We start from the raw sequence: 21,695 nt of genomic DNA, 5'->3' as shown, positions 1-21,695 counted from the left end.
AAAAAAAAAAAAACACCAATGAGAAAAAAATGTAGTGATCAATATTAGAGAAAAAATCATAGATGTCTCAGAATTTCTTTGTACATCTGTATGTTGTATTTCATGATTCTGTGGAAATTCCTTTATAAGTAGGGTTAGCACTTTGTAGTTGAAAACTAGGTTTTGAGTCATAGAAAAAATTCAGATTGGGTGTAGAATCTGGGTTTGTCCCTGATAGGATTGAGTAGTTCTTAGGGAGAAATTGGTGTTTGTAATGTTGTGATAACATAGTGAAATTCCATCATTGTTGTGATGGAGATTGAATGTAAGCCACATTGCACCTAGTGGCTGAATCAGGATATATCTGGTGTTAATTCTTCTTTCCTACTCTTTTCTCTGTCTCTCAACTCGGCACGATACAAAACAAAAGTGTCTCTCAACTCGACATGAGACAAAAACAGAAATATTTCTTAAAGTTTCTTTAAAAAGGCAGAAATTATTATTTAGCAAAAAGGGGTTAAGATTCAACTCCTCTTCTCTTAGCCATTGATTACCATCAATTTTTAAATAATATAACATTTTAAATATATACTATATAGTATAATGGAAAAGTCTAGGGACTAGCCTAACCAGCAAAGAAAAGTGAGCCATTGGATGGAATCTCACACTAATTTCACACCAATCTCACACCATTAAAATCATCATTAATGACTATTTGATGGCTACAAATCATAAAAGTTGTTAGCCCCTAACACTCTTCTAGTATAATTAATTTAGTTCTTAGCGTATCACGGGTCTTAATCTAATAAATGTAGTTTTAAAATAGATATTTTTTTTATATTATTGCAATAGATGACATGACAATTTTTATATGAAATTTAAAATTTTATATGTCATTCATTTACCATAACATTACTTTAGACTCTCCTTTAATTAGAAGGAGTCCAGAATAGTATTACGGTGAATGAATGACATACAAATTTTAAGTTTTATATAAAATTATCGTATCATTCATTATAATAATATAGAAAAAAGTATCTATTTTATAACTATATTTATACTATCATAAAAAATAACATTTATTAATCAACTAACATTAATCTCATAATTTCATTTAAATTATCTATTTTTACAAAAAAAAAATTATAGTATAAAAATATTAATTCATATCAATGGGAACAGAGACTTGCATTTTGCGGTAAATCAATTCACTTCAGTTCCTTTGTTCCTTTCTTTATCACTGCTCAATTTGTGTTTTTTCTAATCGCCTTTCAAATAAGTGAATAACTGATCACTTCTTGCATGCAGATCTATTCAAATTTAGATGGAATACGATGAAGATTAATACTCGTTCTCGATCACTAAACTTTGAGTTTGACCAAATTGTTGAAGATCTCTGAATCAAAAGTGCACATTTAGATGTTGTTATACCCACAAAAAAAAAAAAGAAAACAGAAGTGCATAGTCACGTGGGTGGCACATGCCCCCACTTAAACCCTTTCCCCCTCCTTATTCTCTCGAGCCTTCCCTGATCCCTCCCTCTCTCTTTTATTTTCATTTCCTTCATACAAATCAAAACCAAACCCTCTCTTTTCCTTCATCTCCTCTTCCATTCCATCTTCTTCATTTCAAAATCTTCATCCAACCACAACACATCAGATTTCATTTTACCCTTTTATTTTATCTCTATTTTAATATATCATCACACCAGATTTCATTTTACCCTTTTATTTTATCTCTATTTTAATATATCATCTATATCCAAAGTAAATTTTTATTTTTCACAACCCCAAATCAAGAAGCTCATACTAATGAGTGAAGGAAGCATTCAAATTTGAGTTCCAATTATTATTGAGGCTTCAAGGTAACTCTTTGACTCAATAATTAGCCATATTCCCAATTTTTGTCATCTATATATTTATGGGTATGTATAAATCCGAATTAGGGTTATTAGGGTTAGAAAATTTGGGGCTTTTGTCAAGGTGAGTAAGATTATGTTAATTGACAATATTAGTAGCTCACAAATATCATTATTGTCATATTTCTAGAGTTGTAGAATTATTGAACATCATTTGGTAGCTCGTTGACGCGCTCAGAGTTGCTTCCGGTTCTTTTGAATCAAGTTGTAAGTGGATATTATATCTATAATTATTTTTAAATATATTATTATCAATATCTATGTTGAATCATTAATTTTGGAGTTTGAAAATATTTTATTATTGTGATTTCTGAATTTTTGAAAATAAATATTGATTTGTGAAACTTACAACTTTATAAAAATACACACGAGACGATATTTATATATTTTGTAAAGTATAAATGTTTTCTTATTTGACCTTATGTAAATTTTAATTAAATTTTAGTATGCAATCCTATATATATTGATTTGCTATGGAATTTAGTAGTATGTTATAAGCACTAGAGATTTTTATAAGTGATTTGGTTTGGATTGGTTTGGGAGACTCTGACTAGAAAACCGTAGTTAACGGCGGTTATGACGTTAACCTAGATGCATCTGGCTCAGACCTCAGCTAGCAGGGGCGTTGCTAGCCTAACGTGTAGGCCACACGTTGGATCTGTTATACTGTACGGGCACACTAGAGGAAAGGGCTACCCTTAGAGGTGGAGCCGCCCTAGGTGTGTAATATTTGATTTGATTTGACTTCTGGATTGAGAACTCCCATTTCAGTTCATCCGCTTAACTATTTATCTAATGTTTGTATAATTAATTAATATGAATTCCTCATCTCTGAAAAGAAATATAATTTTCAAGGTAAATTCTGTATTGTCTCGTGTGGGTTATAGATGTAATGTTTGCTCACTGAGTTGCAAAACTTACCCTATTATATTCCCATATTTTTCAGATACAGGAGTCATTCCAGGTTCCATTCCACCTGCCCCTCAGTAGATCTTAGTCATTTTGGTGAGCCCTTCTTCTTTCCAAGGGCTAAGTAATTATGTAATGGAACCTTTGCTAAAAATCTAGATTATGTCAATGCTCCATATGTCACAGGCAGGATCCTCGTGTGGGTTATGTTATTTTGAATCTTGAACTGTTTAGGTGGTGATTATGATTTGGTTATGTAAAACTTATGGTTTTAACTATATACTCTAGTTATCAACTTGATATATATATATATGATGCGTATTTTGGATATATTTGGTTGTGGATATAATTTGGAGTATGTTGTTGTTGTTGTCTTGGAAATGGAGGTTTATTATTGATACAGGGAGTTAATATTTATGTTGGTAAGGTCCTAGAAACAGAGGAGATTCTGTCCGTTTTTCTGAAAATTTGGTCGTTTGGCTTGCTGAGGGACTTGTCCCTTGAGCGCCAGTCATGGCTTGGTTCGGGTCATGACAGATGTAGCAAGCAACGAAGCATCAGATGATTAGCATCACAACCGTGTACTATATATCTCTCCATTCTCTCTCTATTTTTAACTAGAATGAGACCCGCGCAATGCGCGGATGGTAAATTAATGGTAGTATATAATAAATATTAAAAATGGCTATGTTTTGTAGAATTAAATTAAATATGTATAAAGAATTAGGCTTAGGTGACACAATAAGAAGAGATAGATTGGCAAATAGCTTTGAAGTGTCACTTGGTCTCTCTTTTAATTTATAAAAAATAATAAATAGATATGATCTGATAGCTCCAAAGAATTTGTCTTTTCTGTTCATTTGAGACTGATGAGAATGGTCATGGGGCCCAGGACTTATGGAGGTTTGGAGTTGGAAAGCAAGGAGGACGATATTGTAAATTAATTTAAACATAATTTCATAATTACATGTGTTAATTTTATAATAAACCATTCCGATCTTTGATTACAAGAATTAATGGCAAAGATGGAAGTTGCATGTAACACACAAACATGGTAGGAGCATGGAAGAATTCACCTCTAATCATATATGTATATATGCGTACTCACATGGAAGACTTATGTTTACCAAGGTCTGCTTAAAAATACTAAAAAATTGTCACAACCACCCACCAAATGCCTCTGTTCTTGAAACGTAGGCCTACCCCAATCATTTTTTTATTCTTCTAATTTGTTTTCTAATGGCTGGTTCTTTGGGAGTAATGAGCACGAGATTCCAAAACTATGTTAAAGTGATTCAAATTGCAATTTGTGAAGTTGCATGTTCGACGCAAACAGGAGCAAAAATCTGAAAGATTGCCACATTTCAACAGTCTGTTATTTTACTTGGCATATAAGTAAATAAGCGTACTAACAAATTTACGAAACAAAAACTTACATATGGATGCGAACTTAATTTTTTCCTATCTATGAAGGGAATGAAATTGGGGTAGGCTTCCACCCTGAATTCTCTGTTCGTTTTCGGAGATATGAATTCCCCCTTTGGGTGATCAGAAAGTGCCATGCTCTGCAAGAATTGCAATACAAGAAATGAAAACATGAACATAAACAACTTACACCCAATCTAAGCTAAAAAAATACACCCAAACCAATGCATAAAATACACCCAAAGTTCGTAGAAGTAACACTTACCACAATATCTGGGGGGAGACAGTATATTTGTGCATGAAACCTCTTTTCCTTTTTCTGGTTTAGGATGAGGCAGATGGCAGATACAACCTAGAAATCAATTTTAAATTAATAACCATTGCAGTTGACTTTGGTGTAAAAACATTAATGTTAGTCTAAAATTACCTGACATTCTATATCACTGTTTGCCTGGAGGGATGCAAGGTGCGTTCTCATCAAAATGTACTCTCCTTGGCCAGTCACAGTGCATATCTCCTCAAACTCGTTAGTATCGCCCTTTGCATCCTCCTTCAGTCTCGTCCCCCAGATGTAGCACTTTTCTTTCATATCATCCGGAATTTGATTTGTTCCCCCCGGTGTTTCAAACTTAGCAGAACTTTCTCCCCCAGTCTCCCTCCGAATTTGCGGACTTTCGTCTTTTCCCTTTGCTAACTTTTGGACCAAACTGTCCAATTGTTCCAGTATAGTTGCAGTTTCTGGAGATTTTTCCCTTTCTGTCTCCTGCGTCGACGCCCCCTCCTGGCTTGAATCTGTCAATCCGAGGCTGAATGATGGCATCGGCAGATCTGTTTTAGGAACATAGCTTGCTGTCCGTGCCATCATCAATAGGGCAGCAGCGTCCTCGGCGTCTGGATGACTGCATCAGTATGTATAAGAATGAGAGTAAGAATAAGAATATACGGATGACAAGCAAGGATTGATTCTAGTCTAATTAACTTACATTTTTGTTGGAGCTGGGGGAAGCTTGGGTGTTGTTTCTTGATGTTGTTTGGGGGTTTCAGGAGTGCTGCACAGTTGCACAAAATCGATCAGGAAGAGTATACACCCAAACTCTTAGCAAATATACACCCAAACATTAAGCAAATATACACCCAATACTATTTTCTTACGTTTCTCTAGCCCCTTCAATCTGTAGCATAGGGGTTGGTTCGGAATCTGCGTCAGTGGTTGTTTGCTGGGATGGCGGCACAAAAAATTGGATCGGGACTCTAAACAAGAATAAAAATGAAAGGTTAACAACATATTTGAAAATATTAAGGTTATAAGGTTGAAATATTCTTGCATATCTCACATTGCAAGCGCTTCCGACTGCGTTTGTTCCCTAACAACCATCATATTCGAATCGTCCGGAGTCAACCTAAAATACATGCAAAGAAGGTCAACAAATACACCCGAACAATTCAAAAAGAAGACGGGCTTTGTTTTTTGAGAACTTACATAGTTGCAGTTTTTGCTTTTTTTTGCTGCCTTTTTTTTCTTGAATAAAATAATAAAGGGCTTTTTTTTTTCTAAAAAAAATATATACAGAATTAGAAGTAGAAGTTATTAGAAGAAGAAAAGTAACGGTTATTTGAAAGAGAAATTACATGCTCTGAGACGGCAGGGTTACACTACTCTGTTCTGTGCGTCTTTGAGAGGAAGTATCATCACTTCCCAAGTTGACAGCCGGTAGTCTAAACAGATTTCATGTTATTCAAAACAAATATACATCCAACTTAGTGAACAAGATACACCCAACTTGATGCACAGAATACACCCATATTGTTTCATAGAATACATAACAAGATTTTATTAAATAATAAAGCTTCTTACGTTTCAGAGGACACATAGCGATCTTCTGTCGATCCCAGGTCAGGCTGGTTGTCCCTGCGAAACAAGATACAATTATTAGCAAACAAAAGACACCAAAATCTCAAATACACAGCACAGCAAGACATACCCCTCTGCAGCAGATTTACGAACGTTTTCCCCTAGCCATTCATCGAGTTCGTCACTCGATATTTCATATGTCTCACTACATTCATAAAATAAGACGTTAACAAAAATAATTACGATGATAGACCATAGTATAGCTTACGAGGTACTGTACCCGTCAAAGTATTGATCTTCTTCAGGAGGTGAATCCTCCACAACTACTTTTTTCTTTTTTTGTGGTGTTCTGGGTGGAAAAAAAAAACAGTACCAATCAGAAATAAAAAATTAATTTTATCACAGAATTTTATCCAAAGAAGTGCTTACTCTTTTGGAGTTGTTTTTGTTTCTTTCTTTTTCTTCTCCTTCTCCGCAGGCAATGATTCTTCGCTCCTATAAGTCAATAACAGACGTTTCAGTTAATACACGAAATCTTTATAACGAAGCCAAAAGAAAGGAGTAATAATTTCAGGACATTACTCGTCACTTGGTTCAGATTCAGATTCTTAATCAGAATCCGACTCCTCTTCCCTCTGCTTTCTTTTTCTTGAGTCCATTCTGCAGGCAAACAATCATCATTTAGAACATACTAAAAATACACCCAATTGAATTCATGAGACACACCCAACTGAGTATACAATATACACCCAACGCAGCAAAAGAAACACACCCTGCTTAATAAGCTACATACACCCAACGTGGACAAGCAAAATACACCCAAACCCTATAAAGAAATTACACCCAAGTATGGTACTTACTTTTTCCCCTTTTTGCCAGGGTGTTTAATTCCCGAATCCTCCGAGTCTTCTTGAGCCTCAGACTCAGAGGTAGAAGTATCACTCTTGGTAGTTTCTGTCTCCGAAGACGATGTTGAGCTCGCCTTCCTTTTTTTTGTTTTTTTTATTTCTTGTTCTTTTTGTTTTTTTTCTTTTTTTCTCATTTTTTCTTTTGTCTCTGCCAAATTCAGAATCCCCTGAAACATGAGATATTTTAGTTAGCACCATTAGGGTAAATAAAGTACACTAACTTATTATGATTACTCACCAAAGTTTCCTCTCTCTCTTCATTCATTCTTTTCACCAACTGCTCCTTAGTCCAGTTGGCAATCCATGGCTTTGGTGGTCTTTCACCCCTGTTGTTGCGTTTGTTTTTTGAAAGGTGAAAGTAGATTATCATCAGGGCGAAGAGGCAGCCATTGATTGCCTTCTTCTTCTTCTCCTGGTAGTCTGTTATGCCCCTGATCATGAAGGTCAAGACATGCCCCCCCAGTTTCTCTCCTCTATGCCCTCCATCTCAAAAATCGGGACCAGGTGCACCGGCGATATTTTGTTTATCGTCGTTGGCAAAAGGAACGCCATCTGTATGTAGAGGATGAATATCCTCTTGAACATCAGGCATTCCTCTTCGTTGCCAACGCCGATTTCCATCATTTCATCGGTAAGACTTTTGAGGGTCTTACCCTGGAATCTTTTATAAATTATTTTGTCAGATTCAGAAAGTTTCTTGTAGTCAACTTTCTCAGGAAATAGATCTCCTACAAAAAGGAAAACAACAAAGCAACCAAGTCAGTTCAGATACACCCAAGCATCAGGTTAATATACACCCAAGCAACAACTTAATATACATCTATAATTTTGAGCTAATTACCTGTTGCATTGATGCCAAGCGCATCACCTATTTTTTTCGGGGTTATATGGAAAGAACCATATCCTGTCCTCAGTTTGTTCTCTCCAAGTTTGAAGTTTTTTGCCAACTCTCTCAAGAGTTGGTGATCCACCCTCAGTGGTGGGATGTGCATCAACCCACCGAATCCAAGATCCCTGACAATGGCCTTCTTCTCCTCAGTCATGTTTCTGAACTTATCATTCAGGAGATGTGTGGCACATTTGAGGTCTTTGGTTTGGTTTCTTGCTGCCATTTTTTCTGAAACTAAAAATACACCCAAAAACATCAGTAATATACACCCATATATATATGACTCAGATACACCCATTGATAACAACTAAGATACACCCATTGATAACAGTAAGATACACCCATATATATGAGTCAAGACAGCCAGATATTCGCAAGATACACCCATTCATAACAGTGAGATACACCCATTCATAACAGTGAGATACACCCAAAGATCTCAAACAAGATACACCCATTGATTACAGTGACATACACCCATAGATATTATTCAGATACATCCATATAGATATCAGAGAGATATCACTCAGCCATGCTTCAATATAAAGCCACATTACAAGGTTAAGCAGTTTACACCCCCGAATATACGGAATAAACCCCCAAAAATCAACAAAAATAGCAGGAGAACTTAGAACGACGTAGAACTAAGAAGAACGACGTATAACTCAGAAGAACGACGTATAACAAAGAAGTAACAGTAACAGTAAACCCTATCAGAACGACGTAGAAGAAAAGTAAAATATACAGTATTTTAATGCACTTACGTTGAGTATTCTTGGTTTGTTTTTTCTTCAGATTCTTCTTCACAGAGAGGTTGATGGTGTTTTGATGCAGTTTTCGAACTACGATTTCTATATTTTGAAAGTTGATCTTCGCTCGAAAATGAGAGGGTTTCGTTGATTTGAAAGTGCCTTGAGAAATGGAAGAAGTGGAAGAAGTGGAAGAGTCTCCCATACGTAACCGTTCGAATGCTGAGCGCGTGATTTGGACGCGGCATCTTATCTCTCTTTCGTGCGCGTGTTTCGTGTTTGGGCTGGGCCAACTTGGTTGCTTGTATGCTTGTATGTGTAGCAGGCCCGTTGATATATACGTATTCAAGCAAAGTTACATGGCTTAGCACGCAGAGTTACATGATTTACAGCTTGGAGGAGGACTACACATTAAAGGCCTTGAGAATGTCCTGAGTGAATGCGATGCTAGAGAGGCTAATTTGATGAGTAAGAAGGAGTTGAGTTGCCTATAATTTGACATTTGTCTTGGAATTCTGATTCTAATTCAATATGTATTAATCCTGAAAGAGTCCCCCTAATCTCAAGAATTTCGGAATTCAAGGTTACAGGGGATTGCAATTTCCTAGTTGGATGGGAAATACTAGCATCTTTTCAAGCTGAGTTATTGTTATACTCTTTGATTTCAGAAACTGTGAGCAGATTCCTCCACTTGGTAAATTACCACATTTAACAAGTCTTTATGTACGGGGAATGAAAGATGTGAAGTACATCGATGAAGACTCATATGATGGAGCGGAGGAGAAGGCCTTTAAGTTCCTAAAGAAACTAAATTTGTTAGGGTTGCCAAAGTTAGAGAGGAATGTAAGGGACGAAGGAGTTGAGATGCTCCCACTTGTTTCGGAATTAAGGATTGAAGTTGCCACTCCTTCAATCTCTTTCATTCCATTTGTTAGATTGGCCATACATTGCTCACATCTCTCACATCCGGTAAATCAATTCACTTCAGTTCCTTTCTTTATCACTGCTCAATTTCTGTTTTTTCTAATCGCCTTTCAAATAATTGTTTGAGTTTGATCAAATTGTTGAAGATCTCTGAATCAAAAGTGCACATGTAGATGTAGCAAGCAACGAAGCAAAGTAGATTAGCATCACAACCGTGTACTATATATCTCTCCATTCTCTCTTTATTTTTAATACAGTCTGTGCCACTTGTATTTCTTACATCATTTGTTCCCTTTTTACATGATTTTATAAAACAAAATTACATGTTTTTATTGTGTATTTGTTTTCAACTAGCAACTACAATCAGCATTCATCTATTATCTAGTATATTCCTGGCATTACTTCGTTCAAATAATGTGTCTCTTCCTTTTTAAACAAATCAAAATATTCTTTACTAATGATAAAGTTTGTGTTTCCACACGCATATAACCCTCTTTACTATGACCAATTATGGCAAAATTGAACTTCAACGTTGTTCATAAAACTTGCATCCATTTTAGCATGATACTCTTTGGCTTATTCTACAACCTGAAAATTCTATGTTCAATCATACTGAGAAATCTCTTCATTTTTTTTCATTGAAGCTGAGGTTGCAGCGTAGGCATGAGTCCATGCAATCACACTTGAAGAAAGTAGTTTTCAGTTCTATCAAGATTCCCAACTTGCTTGACCTTTCATATTCAAGTTCACATATTTGAAGAAGTGTTTTGCTGTTAGTTTTGCATTGAAGTACCACCTTCTCATATTCTGCCCCTCAAGCAAAGTGGCTCTGGTGTGTGTTTTCCATTGACCTTATGAGACAACATACTACGTTGGAACTTTAGCTAATTTCATATTCGTTTAAATAATACTCATGAAATAAAGAATACATTATATTTTGTAATCATTTGTAGTGAATATTGTCTTTGGTAGTATACTAAATTGAGGTAATAGGAAGGAAGGGAAATGCGGGAATGTAAAGAATTAGGCTTAGATGGCACAACAAGAAGAGATAAAATGGCAAATAGCTTTGAGGGGTCACTTTGTTCTCTCTTTTAATTTATAAAAAATAATAAATAGATATGAACTGATAGCTCCAAAGAATTTGTCTTTTCTGTTAATTTGAGACTGATGAGAATGGTCATGGGGGCCAGGACTTATGGAGGTTTGGAGTTGGAAAGCAAGGAGGATGATATTGTAAATTAATTTAAACATAATTTCATAATTACATGTGTTAATTTTATAATAAACCATTCCGATCTTTGATTACAAGAATTAATGGCAAAGATGGAAATTGCATGTAACACACAAACATGGTAGGAGCATGTAAGAATTCACCTCTAATCATATATGTATATATGCATACTCACATGGAAGACTTATGTTTACCAAGGTCTGCTTAAAAATACTAAAAAATTGTCACAACCACCCACCAAATGCCTCTGTTCTTGAAACGTAGGCCTACCCCAATCATTTTTTTATTCTTCTAATTTGTTTTCTAATGGCTGGTTCTTTGGGAGTAATGAGCACGAGATTCCAAAACTATGTTAAAGTGATTCAAATTGCAATTTGTGAAGTTGCATGTTCGACGCATTCACATTCTCCCACAAACACAGTTTAATAATAGTAGATCTATCTACCTTCCTCTTACTGCAACACCAAACCAGTGTCATAATATAGTCAACTTGCATGTGCATAGCATTCAGTCCAATATCTGAGCTTTCATTCGTTCTAGCTTTTCAAATGGCTGAATCTCTACTTCAAATGGTGATTGAAAACTTGCAAGCTTTTGTTCAGGACGAGCTTGCAACTCTTTGGGGCGTCCATTCGCAGATTCAAGAGCTGTCAGGGAACCTTGCTGCAATCCATGCAGTGCTCCAAGATGCTGAGGAGAAGCAGATCAGAGAGCGTGCTGTGAAGCTTTGGCTGCAGAAGCTTTCAGATGCAGCACACGTGCTTGATGATATCTTAGATGAATGTTCAATAGAGTCCAACCGTCTACACAGTGAGCAGTGCTTAACTCGTCTTGATCCTGTGACCATTATGTTTCGTCGGGACATTGGTAAGAGGATGAAAGAGATGGTTGACAGGTTTCGTCAAATTGATGAAGAAAGGAGAAGGTTTGAATTGCGTGGAAGAGTTCCAGAGAGGCAACAAGAAGATGAAGCATGGCGCCAGACATGTTCCGGTATCACTGAGCACAACATCTATGGAAGGGAGCAAGACACAGAAAATATTGTGGAGTTTCTTTCAAGGAGTGCTGATAGCAGTAATGACCTCTCTGTTTATCCAATTGTTGGCATGGGGGGCCTTGGAAAAACAACTCTTGTCCGATGGGTTTACAATGACAACAAGGTAATTGAACATTTCGATCTGAGAATTTGGGTTTGTGTTTCCACTGAATTCAATACCATGAGAATTCTAGAGTCCATTGTGGAATCTATAAGTGGACATAACCCGAACCTCTCTACTTTAGAAGCAATGAAAAACAAAGTTCAAGAAATGCTGCTAGGCAAAAGGTATTTACTTGTTCTAGACGATGTGTGGAGCACGGACAAATGGGAGGACTTGAAGTCTGTTTTGCTTTGCGGTGGTGGAACAAAAGGTGCTGCAATTTTGGTCACTACCCGAGTTGAGAGTGTTGCATCTGTCATGGGAACATGCCCTGCTCATCACTTGTCACCATTATCCGAGGATGACAATTGGTTATTGTTCAAATACCATGCATTTGGATCAGACAAAGTGGAGCGCACAGAGCTTGTGGCAATAGGCAAGGAGATTGTAAAGAAATGTGGTGGTTCCCCTCTTGCATCTAAAGCACTTGGAAGCCTTTTGCGCAATAAAAAGGAGGAAATACAGTGGGTGAATGTATTGGAAAGTAAGTTTTGGGACATACTTGAGGATGATGCTATTATTGTACGTGCTTTGAAAATCAGCTACTTCAATTTGAAGTTGTCATTAAGACAATGCTTTGCTTTTTGTGCCATTTTCCCCGAAGATTTTCGAATGGAAAAGGAGCAACTTATTCATCTTTGGATGGCCAATGGTTTGATCAAATCCAAAGGGAAGTTGGAGATTGAGGATGTTGGTAATGAGGCTTGGGAGGAATTATGTCAGAGGTCATTTTTCCAAGAAGTTGAGATTGATGAATTGGGAAGAACTACATTCAAGATGCATGATTTATTTCATGAACTTGCCCAATCTATACTGGGAGAAGAGTGCAGAGTTTATGATGAGTCTGCAAGCTTGACCAATTTGTCTACAAGGGTCCACCATGTCACTTGTTTAAAACCAGAGGCGGAGGTAAACATGGATCCCTTCAAGAAAGCTGAGTCCTTGAGGAGTATGATTAATCTTCTTCCATTAGATGATCACAATCTTTGTGGTTTGCCACCATTCAATTCTCTCCGTGCACTACGTACAAATGCTTCTCAACTCTCAGCACTGAAGAGTTTAATGCATTTGAGGTACCTAAATCTGCGTAGGAGCGGTATCACAACGCTGCCCGAATGTGTTTCTAGATTACAAAAATTGCAGATTCTGAAGTTGGAAAGCTGTCTAAATCTTTCTTGTTTGCCCAAACACTTAACACAACTGAAAGAACTTAGACATCTCCTAATTGAGGAATGCCATTCATTAGTCGAGATGCCTCCAAATATCGGCGAGTTGAAATGTTTGAAAACATTGAATCTTTTTATTGTGGATGCAAAGGCAGGGTATGGGTTATCAGAGTTACGTGATTTACAGCTTGGAGGCAAACTACGCATCAAGGGGCTTGAAAAGGTCATAAATGAGGGTGATGCTAGAGATGCTAATTTGAGTGCTAAGAAGAAGTTGGAAAAGTTATACCTGTCATGGGGCTCCTCTGATTCAAGGTGTGGTGCCAATGCTGAGAGAATACTTGAAGCCCTTGAGCCTCCCTCCAATCTCAAGAGTTTTGGGATGAATGGTTACAGCGGAGTAGAGTTGCCTAGCTGGATGCAAAATACTTCAATTCTTTCCAGCTTAGTTATGGTGATACTCTATGATTGCAAGAACTGCAAGCACCTTCCTCCGCTGGGTAAATTACCACATTTAACTGTTCTTTATGTATCTGGAATGAAAGACGTGAAGTACATTGATGATGACTCTTATGATGGCGTGAATCAGAAGGCTTTTAAGTCGTTGAAGTACCTGACCTTATTGAAGCTGCCAAACTTGGAAGGGATGTTACGGGATGAAAGAGTAGAAATGCTTCCAGTTCTTTCTAAATTAAAGGTCTCGTGTGTCCCTAAGATTAAGTTGCCACTCCTTCCATCTCTAGAGTACATTTGGATTGAAGGAACAGGGTCAGACTCTGATAATAGTGATAGTGAAGGTATGGCTTCCATCCTTGTGGCTATTGGGCAGAATATGCAGCATGTCAAGACCCTCCGCATTTCAGGCTTCCCTAAACTCAAGGCATTACCCCATGAATTAAGCAGCCTCAGCTCGCTACAAAAGTTAGAAATTTATGGTGGTGATGAACTTGAATCGTTTTCGGAGAATGTGTTGCAAGGTCTGTGTTCTCTCCAAAGTTTGATAATTCATTCGTGTAAGAAGCTCAGATCCTTGTCTGAAGGTATGGGACATCTAACTCGTCTGGAGAGCCTTGATATCATGATTTGTCCAAAGCTGGTGACTCTACCGAGTAGCATGAAGAAATTAGTTTCGCTTCGTCGAGTTTACATCACTTCTTGTGATACATTGCCAGAAGGCTTACAACATGTGCCTTCCCTCCAAAGTTTGGAAGTATATAAATCAAATTCAATTCCCCAGTGGTTGGGGGAAATAACTTCTCTTCAAAAGTTAGAACTCTCCTGTGTGAGGTTAAGGTCACTGCCCAGTAGCTTCCGAAACCTGACAAACTTGCGTGAGCTATCTATTTATGGGTGCCATAAGGAGCTGCAGAAGCGATGCACCAGAGTAACAGGACAGGATTGGCAAGCCATTGCTCACATCCCACAATTCGAACTGGTTCCCATTGATGAAGAAACATTTTCTGGTATAAATTCATCCCTTTATTCTGTTTTTACCATTAATTTATGTTTGTGTGAATTAGTATCTCGCCTTTCATAACTATAACTTAATCAATGTGCGTAGATAAAATCAGATCCAAATGGAGATCATGGCAGCTAAGAAGAGATCGACATCGTCATCATTTCGCTAAAGCTGATACATTTGACTATCTGGTTTCAAGGCTCTTTTGTTGGTACAAAATGTGAAAATGGATGATGATTGAACCCGGATCATGAGGTCAGAAGCATTGGATGGAATGGTTAGCATTGAATTCCATCGCTTTCTCACACTCTCTGTAAAACTGTAAATAGAACTCCGGATAGATATTAGTACTCTTGTCTGTTGCATTTTTATCATCCTGTTATTAATGTGATCGAACTCCATTTTGTTTTTGTTTTTGTTTTGTTTTAAATCAATCAACTCTTATGACGGATATATGATTTTTTGAAATCAACAGGAATACAGGATGATATCCTTTTTGCCAGAAATATGTTGAATCAACAGCCGCTTCCATTTAGGCAAAGCTCAAGAGATGATTTATGGATGGTGTTTGGGTAAGAGATTTTTAAGTGATGTATGTGTAAGATATATTAGAGTCAATATTCAGTTACAGTAGCAATGACTTCAAATTTGTAATACGATGATGTTGTTCTTCTTTGGCCTTTTTAAGATGCATTGTTATTTTTTTGAACTGACAGTTTTATCTTTTATCTTGATTACCAAAAAATCACATAAAATAAATGTCATAGACCACAAATTAGAAGTCTTGTATAATGAAGTTAGAAATTCATATGGTTTGAGAATCCAAAGCCATTGATATTTGCTAAGAGGAACATGAATGAGTTCAGCAATCAGATATTTATAGTGGCATAAGTGATAAGACCATAAATTAGAAGTCTAGAAAGATGTATTAGAAGGGACCCAACCAATTATTTTATGAACCACGAAGGATGACGAAGCTTTGAGATTGTGTTTGAAAATGAGTGATATTTTAAATTGGTCTTTAAATTAGTTTTTGATTTAGAATATTAGACAAATTATTCTTTATTAAAATAAGTAGATAATTTAGTTCCACATATTTAAAATTTAGCTTTTTAGTCTATGTTTCTTCTATCTATTGTTTAAAATTTCAATATAATTTAGCTTTTTAGTCTATGTTTCTTCTGTCTATTGTTTAGAATTTCAATATTTGTATTTGAAATTTTTTATAATTAATATTATTATGACACTTTTAATGTATATTTATTATATTTAATTAGTATTTTATGTTTTAATTGAATAATAATAGATAAGTTTTTTTTTATTTTTAAATTTTTTTTTTACTTAAGAATGATTGGATGATTTCTAAATTTTTTCAAGTAATTAAAGTTACTGATATGACATTATTAGAAGAAAAATTATGAATTAAACTCAATATAAAAAAAGTTAGTATCAATTTTTATATAATAAAAATATACAAAGTTAGTGGAAATTTCTCTATATTTAGGCTTATAACTAGTTCCAGCAAGCATGTGGTTTTGTCAGATCTTAATATTAAATTCAACATTCTACTACTTTGATTCATTGTCATAAATCAATAACCAAGAATATCAGTTTGGCTCAAATTTATCAAAAATGAATAGAAACGGAACACAGTCACATGCTTCAGTCATAACTCATAACCAATGTCCAATTGGAATCAATTAGCTTCTTCTAGTTCATATACTATGATGTAACAGAATAATAGTCCTCCTTCCATCAAAGAAAAAAGCCGATAAAAATAACTGGTCAGTACAGTTTCCATGACAAACATGTACAAGCTAATCTAGTACCACTTAAACTAATGATCATGAGAGGTCATGGTGCTTCCATGAAACAGACAGCAAAATGGTTCTTTAAATATTCGAACTTGAACCTGAAATGTACAGTTAATCATCTGAGTGGTAATGTTGTTGCTTTCATTCTCAAATTACTTAACAGAGGGCAATCATATTGCAGTGAGGTATGGTTTCAGATTTTCAGTGTTCTATTCACACATTGTACACAAGCTCAAAGCTTTCACAGTGGTAAAGAAAAGAACAAGGAAATGAATTGAAATTACCACAGTAGCCTTCCTCCAAGCTGTAAATCATGTAACTCTGCTAAGTAATGTCTGGCTTTTGAATCCACAATAAAAATATTCAGTGTTTTTAGATATTTCAACTCCCCTATTTTCGGAGGCATTGATATTAATGACCAACATCCTTCAGTTATCAGATGTCTGAGATCCTTCAACTTTGCCAAGTGTTTGGGCAGACAAGTGAGAAAGCAACAATGTTCTAGCTTTAGTATTTGTAGTTTCTGCAGCCTAGAAACACATTTTGGCAATGTTGAAAAGATCTTGTACGCAATGGCATGGAGAGAACTGCACACTGCCATATCATGTAAAATCAATGTTTGTATGTAATAGATCTCCTTTGTTGCCAGTTCTCAAGGTATTCTGATTTAACTCCTTAGGAAACCCAAAGTAACTTATATGATGGACCCTTCTTCACAAATTGGTCAAGCTTGCAGACTCATGGATGATTCATTCATTCTGTGACAAAGTTGAAAACCAAGAATCAGTCAAGTTCAAATTTATATCAAAATGAAGATTTGGTAACAATAATCTGATTTTTTTAAGTTATATAGAAATTTTTCATATACATATATTCTTTATTTGGCATCAAATGTATCGGAAACTCGTCTTTCTCCCTTTCTTCTTTTATCTTAATTTTGTTGTGTAATATTCAGGATAATTCACGTGAAGAAATCAAAGTTTTAAATCTCACAGGAAGCATATGATATGCTATGTTTTACATGAATTCGAATACTTTACAAGAGAATAAAACAATACTAATACTGAGTGTTACTTACTATACAGATTTTGTTCATGATAACTTGTAGATGAAGTGGATGATAGATCTATGGCATGAAATGTTATGTACTTGCAACAATATTTAGACACATAACAATTACAAAGCATTGTCACTTTTCTTGGTCCTTAGAAACGTTGTTTGTATTCTTTCTCATAAACCCCTGTTTTCAGTCAATGCTTGCATCATTGCAATTTTGGTTTTACATAAATGATAGATATCTGATTGCATTTTTGGTTTTCAGTGCTCAATACACGGCTCAAGCTTTAAAGTTCCTATATATTGAAGGCCGAATCTATTCACATGCAATTTAATTGGGAATGGATCTTCTCAATTGTTAAAAAAAATTGAGAGTGTAAAATGTGATCTCTAACCCTTTATTGCTCTCTCTCATATTTATTGTTGATATCACTTATTCTTGTATGGATACCTGAAGGGAGAGCTCGGTCCCTGGGAGTCGACGCCGAGTTGTTATCTTCGGTGCCGACCTTTGAGCTTTTGTGGAAGTCCGAGATTTTCTCCAAGGAGATGTCCAACTGTGCAGAGCGTGAGCAAGGAACAAGGGGGGAGTATACCTGCAAAGACACTCCGAAGATTAAGTCAGTATTGAGAATTCAATGTCTCCTTTGAAGATAAAATATCATACCTTTATAGGTGAGATAAAATAGGTCGGTTACGTTTCTATTGATCATCTGAATTGAAGAGCAATTAATAGGTTTTAACAAGTGATAATATCTGATTGTAACGTATAACGCCGAGTTATAACGTAAAGTGCCGAGTTATGGTGCATAATGTCGAGTTATTGTATATAATGCCGAATTATGACATCGGATTTGTAACGGCCGTATCATAACCCCCAAGCTTAGTCTGGCTATATTTTGATAAAGCAGGTTGAGCTTTTTTTTAGTTATAACTCGGCGATTTGAGTTATAGGTATGGAGCCCCAGATCAACTTACTTTATTAAAATAATGAATAATTTGAATTTTCAGACGTAATTTGAAGTTAACGTGTTTTGGAAAGTGTAGTAGTCTTGTCATTGATTGTGCCTTTGATTTTTCCAATGAAATTTTGAACCGTTGATTTAATAGATGCAACGGTTAGGTTTTTTCATGGAACCGAGTAGTTAATTTGAATAGTTGCTGAGACAATGTTGATAAAAGTGAATTGGTTGGGCGAGAATATTGAGTTAGTTCACCGTTGTTTGGTGATTTGATTGAGTTTGATTGCGCATGTGTAAACGATGTGACTTTGAATTGAAGAGTTGTCGCGAATGGATAAGTGTTTGTACTTGTATGATATGTGATTGAGTTTGTTGACTATTTATAGTCATAGTTCGGAATTGATGACTGAGTTTGATTGCGCATGTGTAAACGATGCGACTTTGAATTGAAGAATTATCGCGAATGGATAATTGATTGAAGATTATGTTTGATTGCGCATGTGTAAACGATGCGACTTTGAATTGAAGATTTATCGCGAATGGATAATTGATTGAAGATCGTTGATAGTCATAGTTCGGAAGATACTTGATATAGATCTGATGATAGTTGATATAGATTTGACAAAGAGTGATAATGATTGATATAGAAACGATAATGATTGATATAGCTCGGATAATTATTGATATAAATCTGAAAACAAAGATAATAGATATAGATTTGAAAATAGAAAAATAGATATAGGTCAGCGAATAGGGATAACAGATATAGGTCGGCAAATAGAGATGACAGATATAGATCGACAAATAGAGATGACAGATGTAGATCGACAAATAGAGATAACAGATATAGATCTGCAAATAGAGATGATAGATATGGATCAAAAAATAGATATAATAGATATAGATTGGCAAATAGAGATAACAGATATAAATCGGCAAATAGAGATGACAGATATAGATCGGCAAATAGATATAACAGATATATATCTGAAAATCAAATTTAGATCGGCAAATAGAGATATCAGATATAAACTGACAACTAGAGATAACTGATAAAGATCGGCAAATAGAGATAACATATATAAATCGGAAAGTAGAGATGACATAAATAGATCGGCAAATAGATATAACAGATGTAGATCGGAAAATCAGATATAGATCGGAAAATAGAGAGATCAGATATAAATTGGTAAATAGAGATATCAGATATAAATTGGCAACTAGAGATAGCTGATAAAGATCGGCAAATACAGATAACAGATATAAATCGAAAAGTAGAGATGACATATAGATCAGAAAATCAGATAACAGATATAGATCGGCAAATAGGGATAGCGGATATAAATCGAAAAATAGAGATCACATGTAGATCAGAAAAATAGAGATAACAGATATAGATCGGGAAATAAATATATCAGATACAAATTGAAAAATAGAGACGACAGATATAGAATTAAAAAATAGAGATAATAGATATAAGTTGAAAAATAGAGATGACAGATATATATTAGAAAAATAGATATAGATCGACAAATAGATATAACAGATATAAATGGTCAAATAGGGATAACAGATATAAATCAAAAAATAGAGATGATTGATATAAATCGGAAAATAGAGATGACTGATATAAATCGGATAATAGAGTGACTGTTATAAATCGGCAAATAGAGATTTTTTATATAAATCGGCAATTAGAGATGATTGATATAAATTGGACAATAGATATAACAGATATAAGTTGGCAAATAGGGATAACAGATATAAATAGAAATATAGAGATGACTGATATAAATCGAAAAATAGAGATGACTGATATAAATCGGATAATAGAGTGACTGTTATAAATCGGCAAATAGAGATTTTTGATATAAATCGACAATTAGAGATGATTGATATAAATCGGACAATAGATATAACAGATATAAGTTGGCAAATAGGGATAACAAATATAAATCGGAATATAGAGATGATTGATATAAATCGGAGAATAGAGATGACTGATATAAATCAGATAATAGAGATGACTGTTATAGATCGGCAAATAGAGATTTTTGATATAAATTGGCAAATAAAGATGATTTATATAAATCAGACAATAGATATAGATCGGCAAATAGAGATGACTGATATATAAATTGAAAAATAGAGATGACTGATATAAATCGGCAAATAGAGATGACTGATATAAATTAGAAAATAGAGATGACAGATATAGATCAGAAAACAGATATAGATCGACAAATAGATATAATAGATATAGATTGGCAAATAGAGATGACTGATATATAAATTGAAAAATAGAGATGACTGATATAAATCAAAAAATAGAGATGACTGATATAAATTAGAAAATAGAGATGACAGATATAGATAAGAAAACAGATATAGATCGGAAAAACATATATAGATCGACAAAACAGATATAGATCGGCAAAACAGATATAGATCGGCAAATAGATAAACCAGAGATGAATTGAAAAATAGAGAGATGACAGATAATGATCGAAAAAATAGATATAGATCGGAAAAACAGATATAGATCGGCAAATAGATATACCATAGATGAATTGAAAAATAAAGAGATGACAGATAATGATAAGAAAAACAGATATAGATCGGCCTTTTTCTGGCCTTAATGATTTACTATATGACCTTTGTTTACAAAGGTGCAGGTAAGTTTGAAGCCATTGGAAGGAAATGGGGCCTATAGAAAGAAGGGTGTTTATTTCGAGGCCCCACGGTGGGCGCCAATTGTTCTTGTATGGATACCTGAAGGGAGAGCTCAGTCTCTGAGAGTCGACGTCGAGTTGTTATCTTCGGTGCCGACCTTTGAGCTTTTGTGAAAGTCCGAGCTTTTCTCCAAGGAGATGTCCAATTGCGCAGAACGTGAGCAAGGAACAAGGGGGGAGTGTACCTGCAAAGGCACTCTGAAGATTAAATCAGTATTGAGAATTCAATGTCTCCTTTGAAGATAAAATATCATACCTTTATAGGTGAAATAAAATAGGTCGGTTACGTTTCTATTGATCATCTGAATTGAAGAGCAATTAATAGGTTTTAACAAGTGATAATGTCTGATTGTAACATATAACGCCGAGTTATAACGTAAAATGTCGAGTTATGGTGCATAATGCCGAGTTATTGTATATAATGCCGAATTATGACATCGGATTTGTAATGGCCGTATCATCACTTATAAAATTAATGGTGAGAAGTCACATTTTATTCTCTCAATTATTAAAAAAAATT

The 21,695-nt window shown here is 35.2% G+C and overlaps 1 protein-coding gene and 1 long non-coding RNA gene across 2 annotated transcripts; one reads left to right on the top strand and one right to left on the bottom strand.

Annotated features, from left to right (window-relative positions):
* Positions 1–5,100: 5,100 nt before the first annotated feature.
* Positions 5,101–5,591, bottom strand: LOC130983114 (uncharacterized). The gene is made up of 4 exons (XR_009087254.1): positions 5,566–5,591; positions 5,384–5,482; positions 5,215–5,280; positions 5,101–5,130 (listed from the first exon to the last, which is right to left on the bottom strand). It is a non-coding gene; the product is annotated as an uncharacterized LOC130983114 (long non-coding RNA).
* Positions 5,592–11,322: 5,731 nt separating this feature from the next.
* On the top strand, positions 11,323–21,289 carry LOC130979694 (putative disease resistance protein RGA4). The gene is made up of 3 exons (XM_057903215.1): positions 11,323–14,615; positions 14,714–14,802; positions 21,119–21,289. The coding sequence occupies exons 1-3, from the start codon at positions 11,336–11,338 to the stop codon at positions 21,287–21,289; spliced, it is 3,540 nt and encodes a 1,179-aa protein (XP_057759198.1). The 5' UTR covers positions 11,323–11,335.
* The last annotated feature ends 406 nt before the right edge of the window (positions 21,290–21,695 follow it).

This window comes from Arachis stenosperma, chromosome 5 (assembly GCF_014773155.1).
Source record: "Arachis stenosperma cultivar V10309 chromosome 5, arast.V10309.gnm1.PFL2, whole genome shotgun sequence".
In the NCBI taxonomy this organism is placed as follows: domain Eukaryota; kingdom Viridiplantae; phylum Streptophyta; class Magnoliopsida; order Fabales; family Fabaceae; genus Arachis; species Arachis stenosperma.
This window is presented reverse-complemented; position numbering and strand designations above follow the sequence as displayed.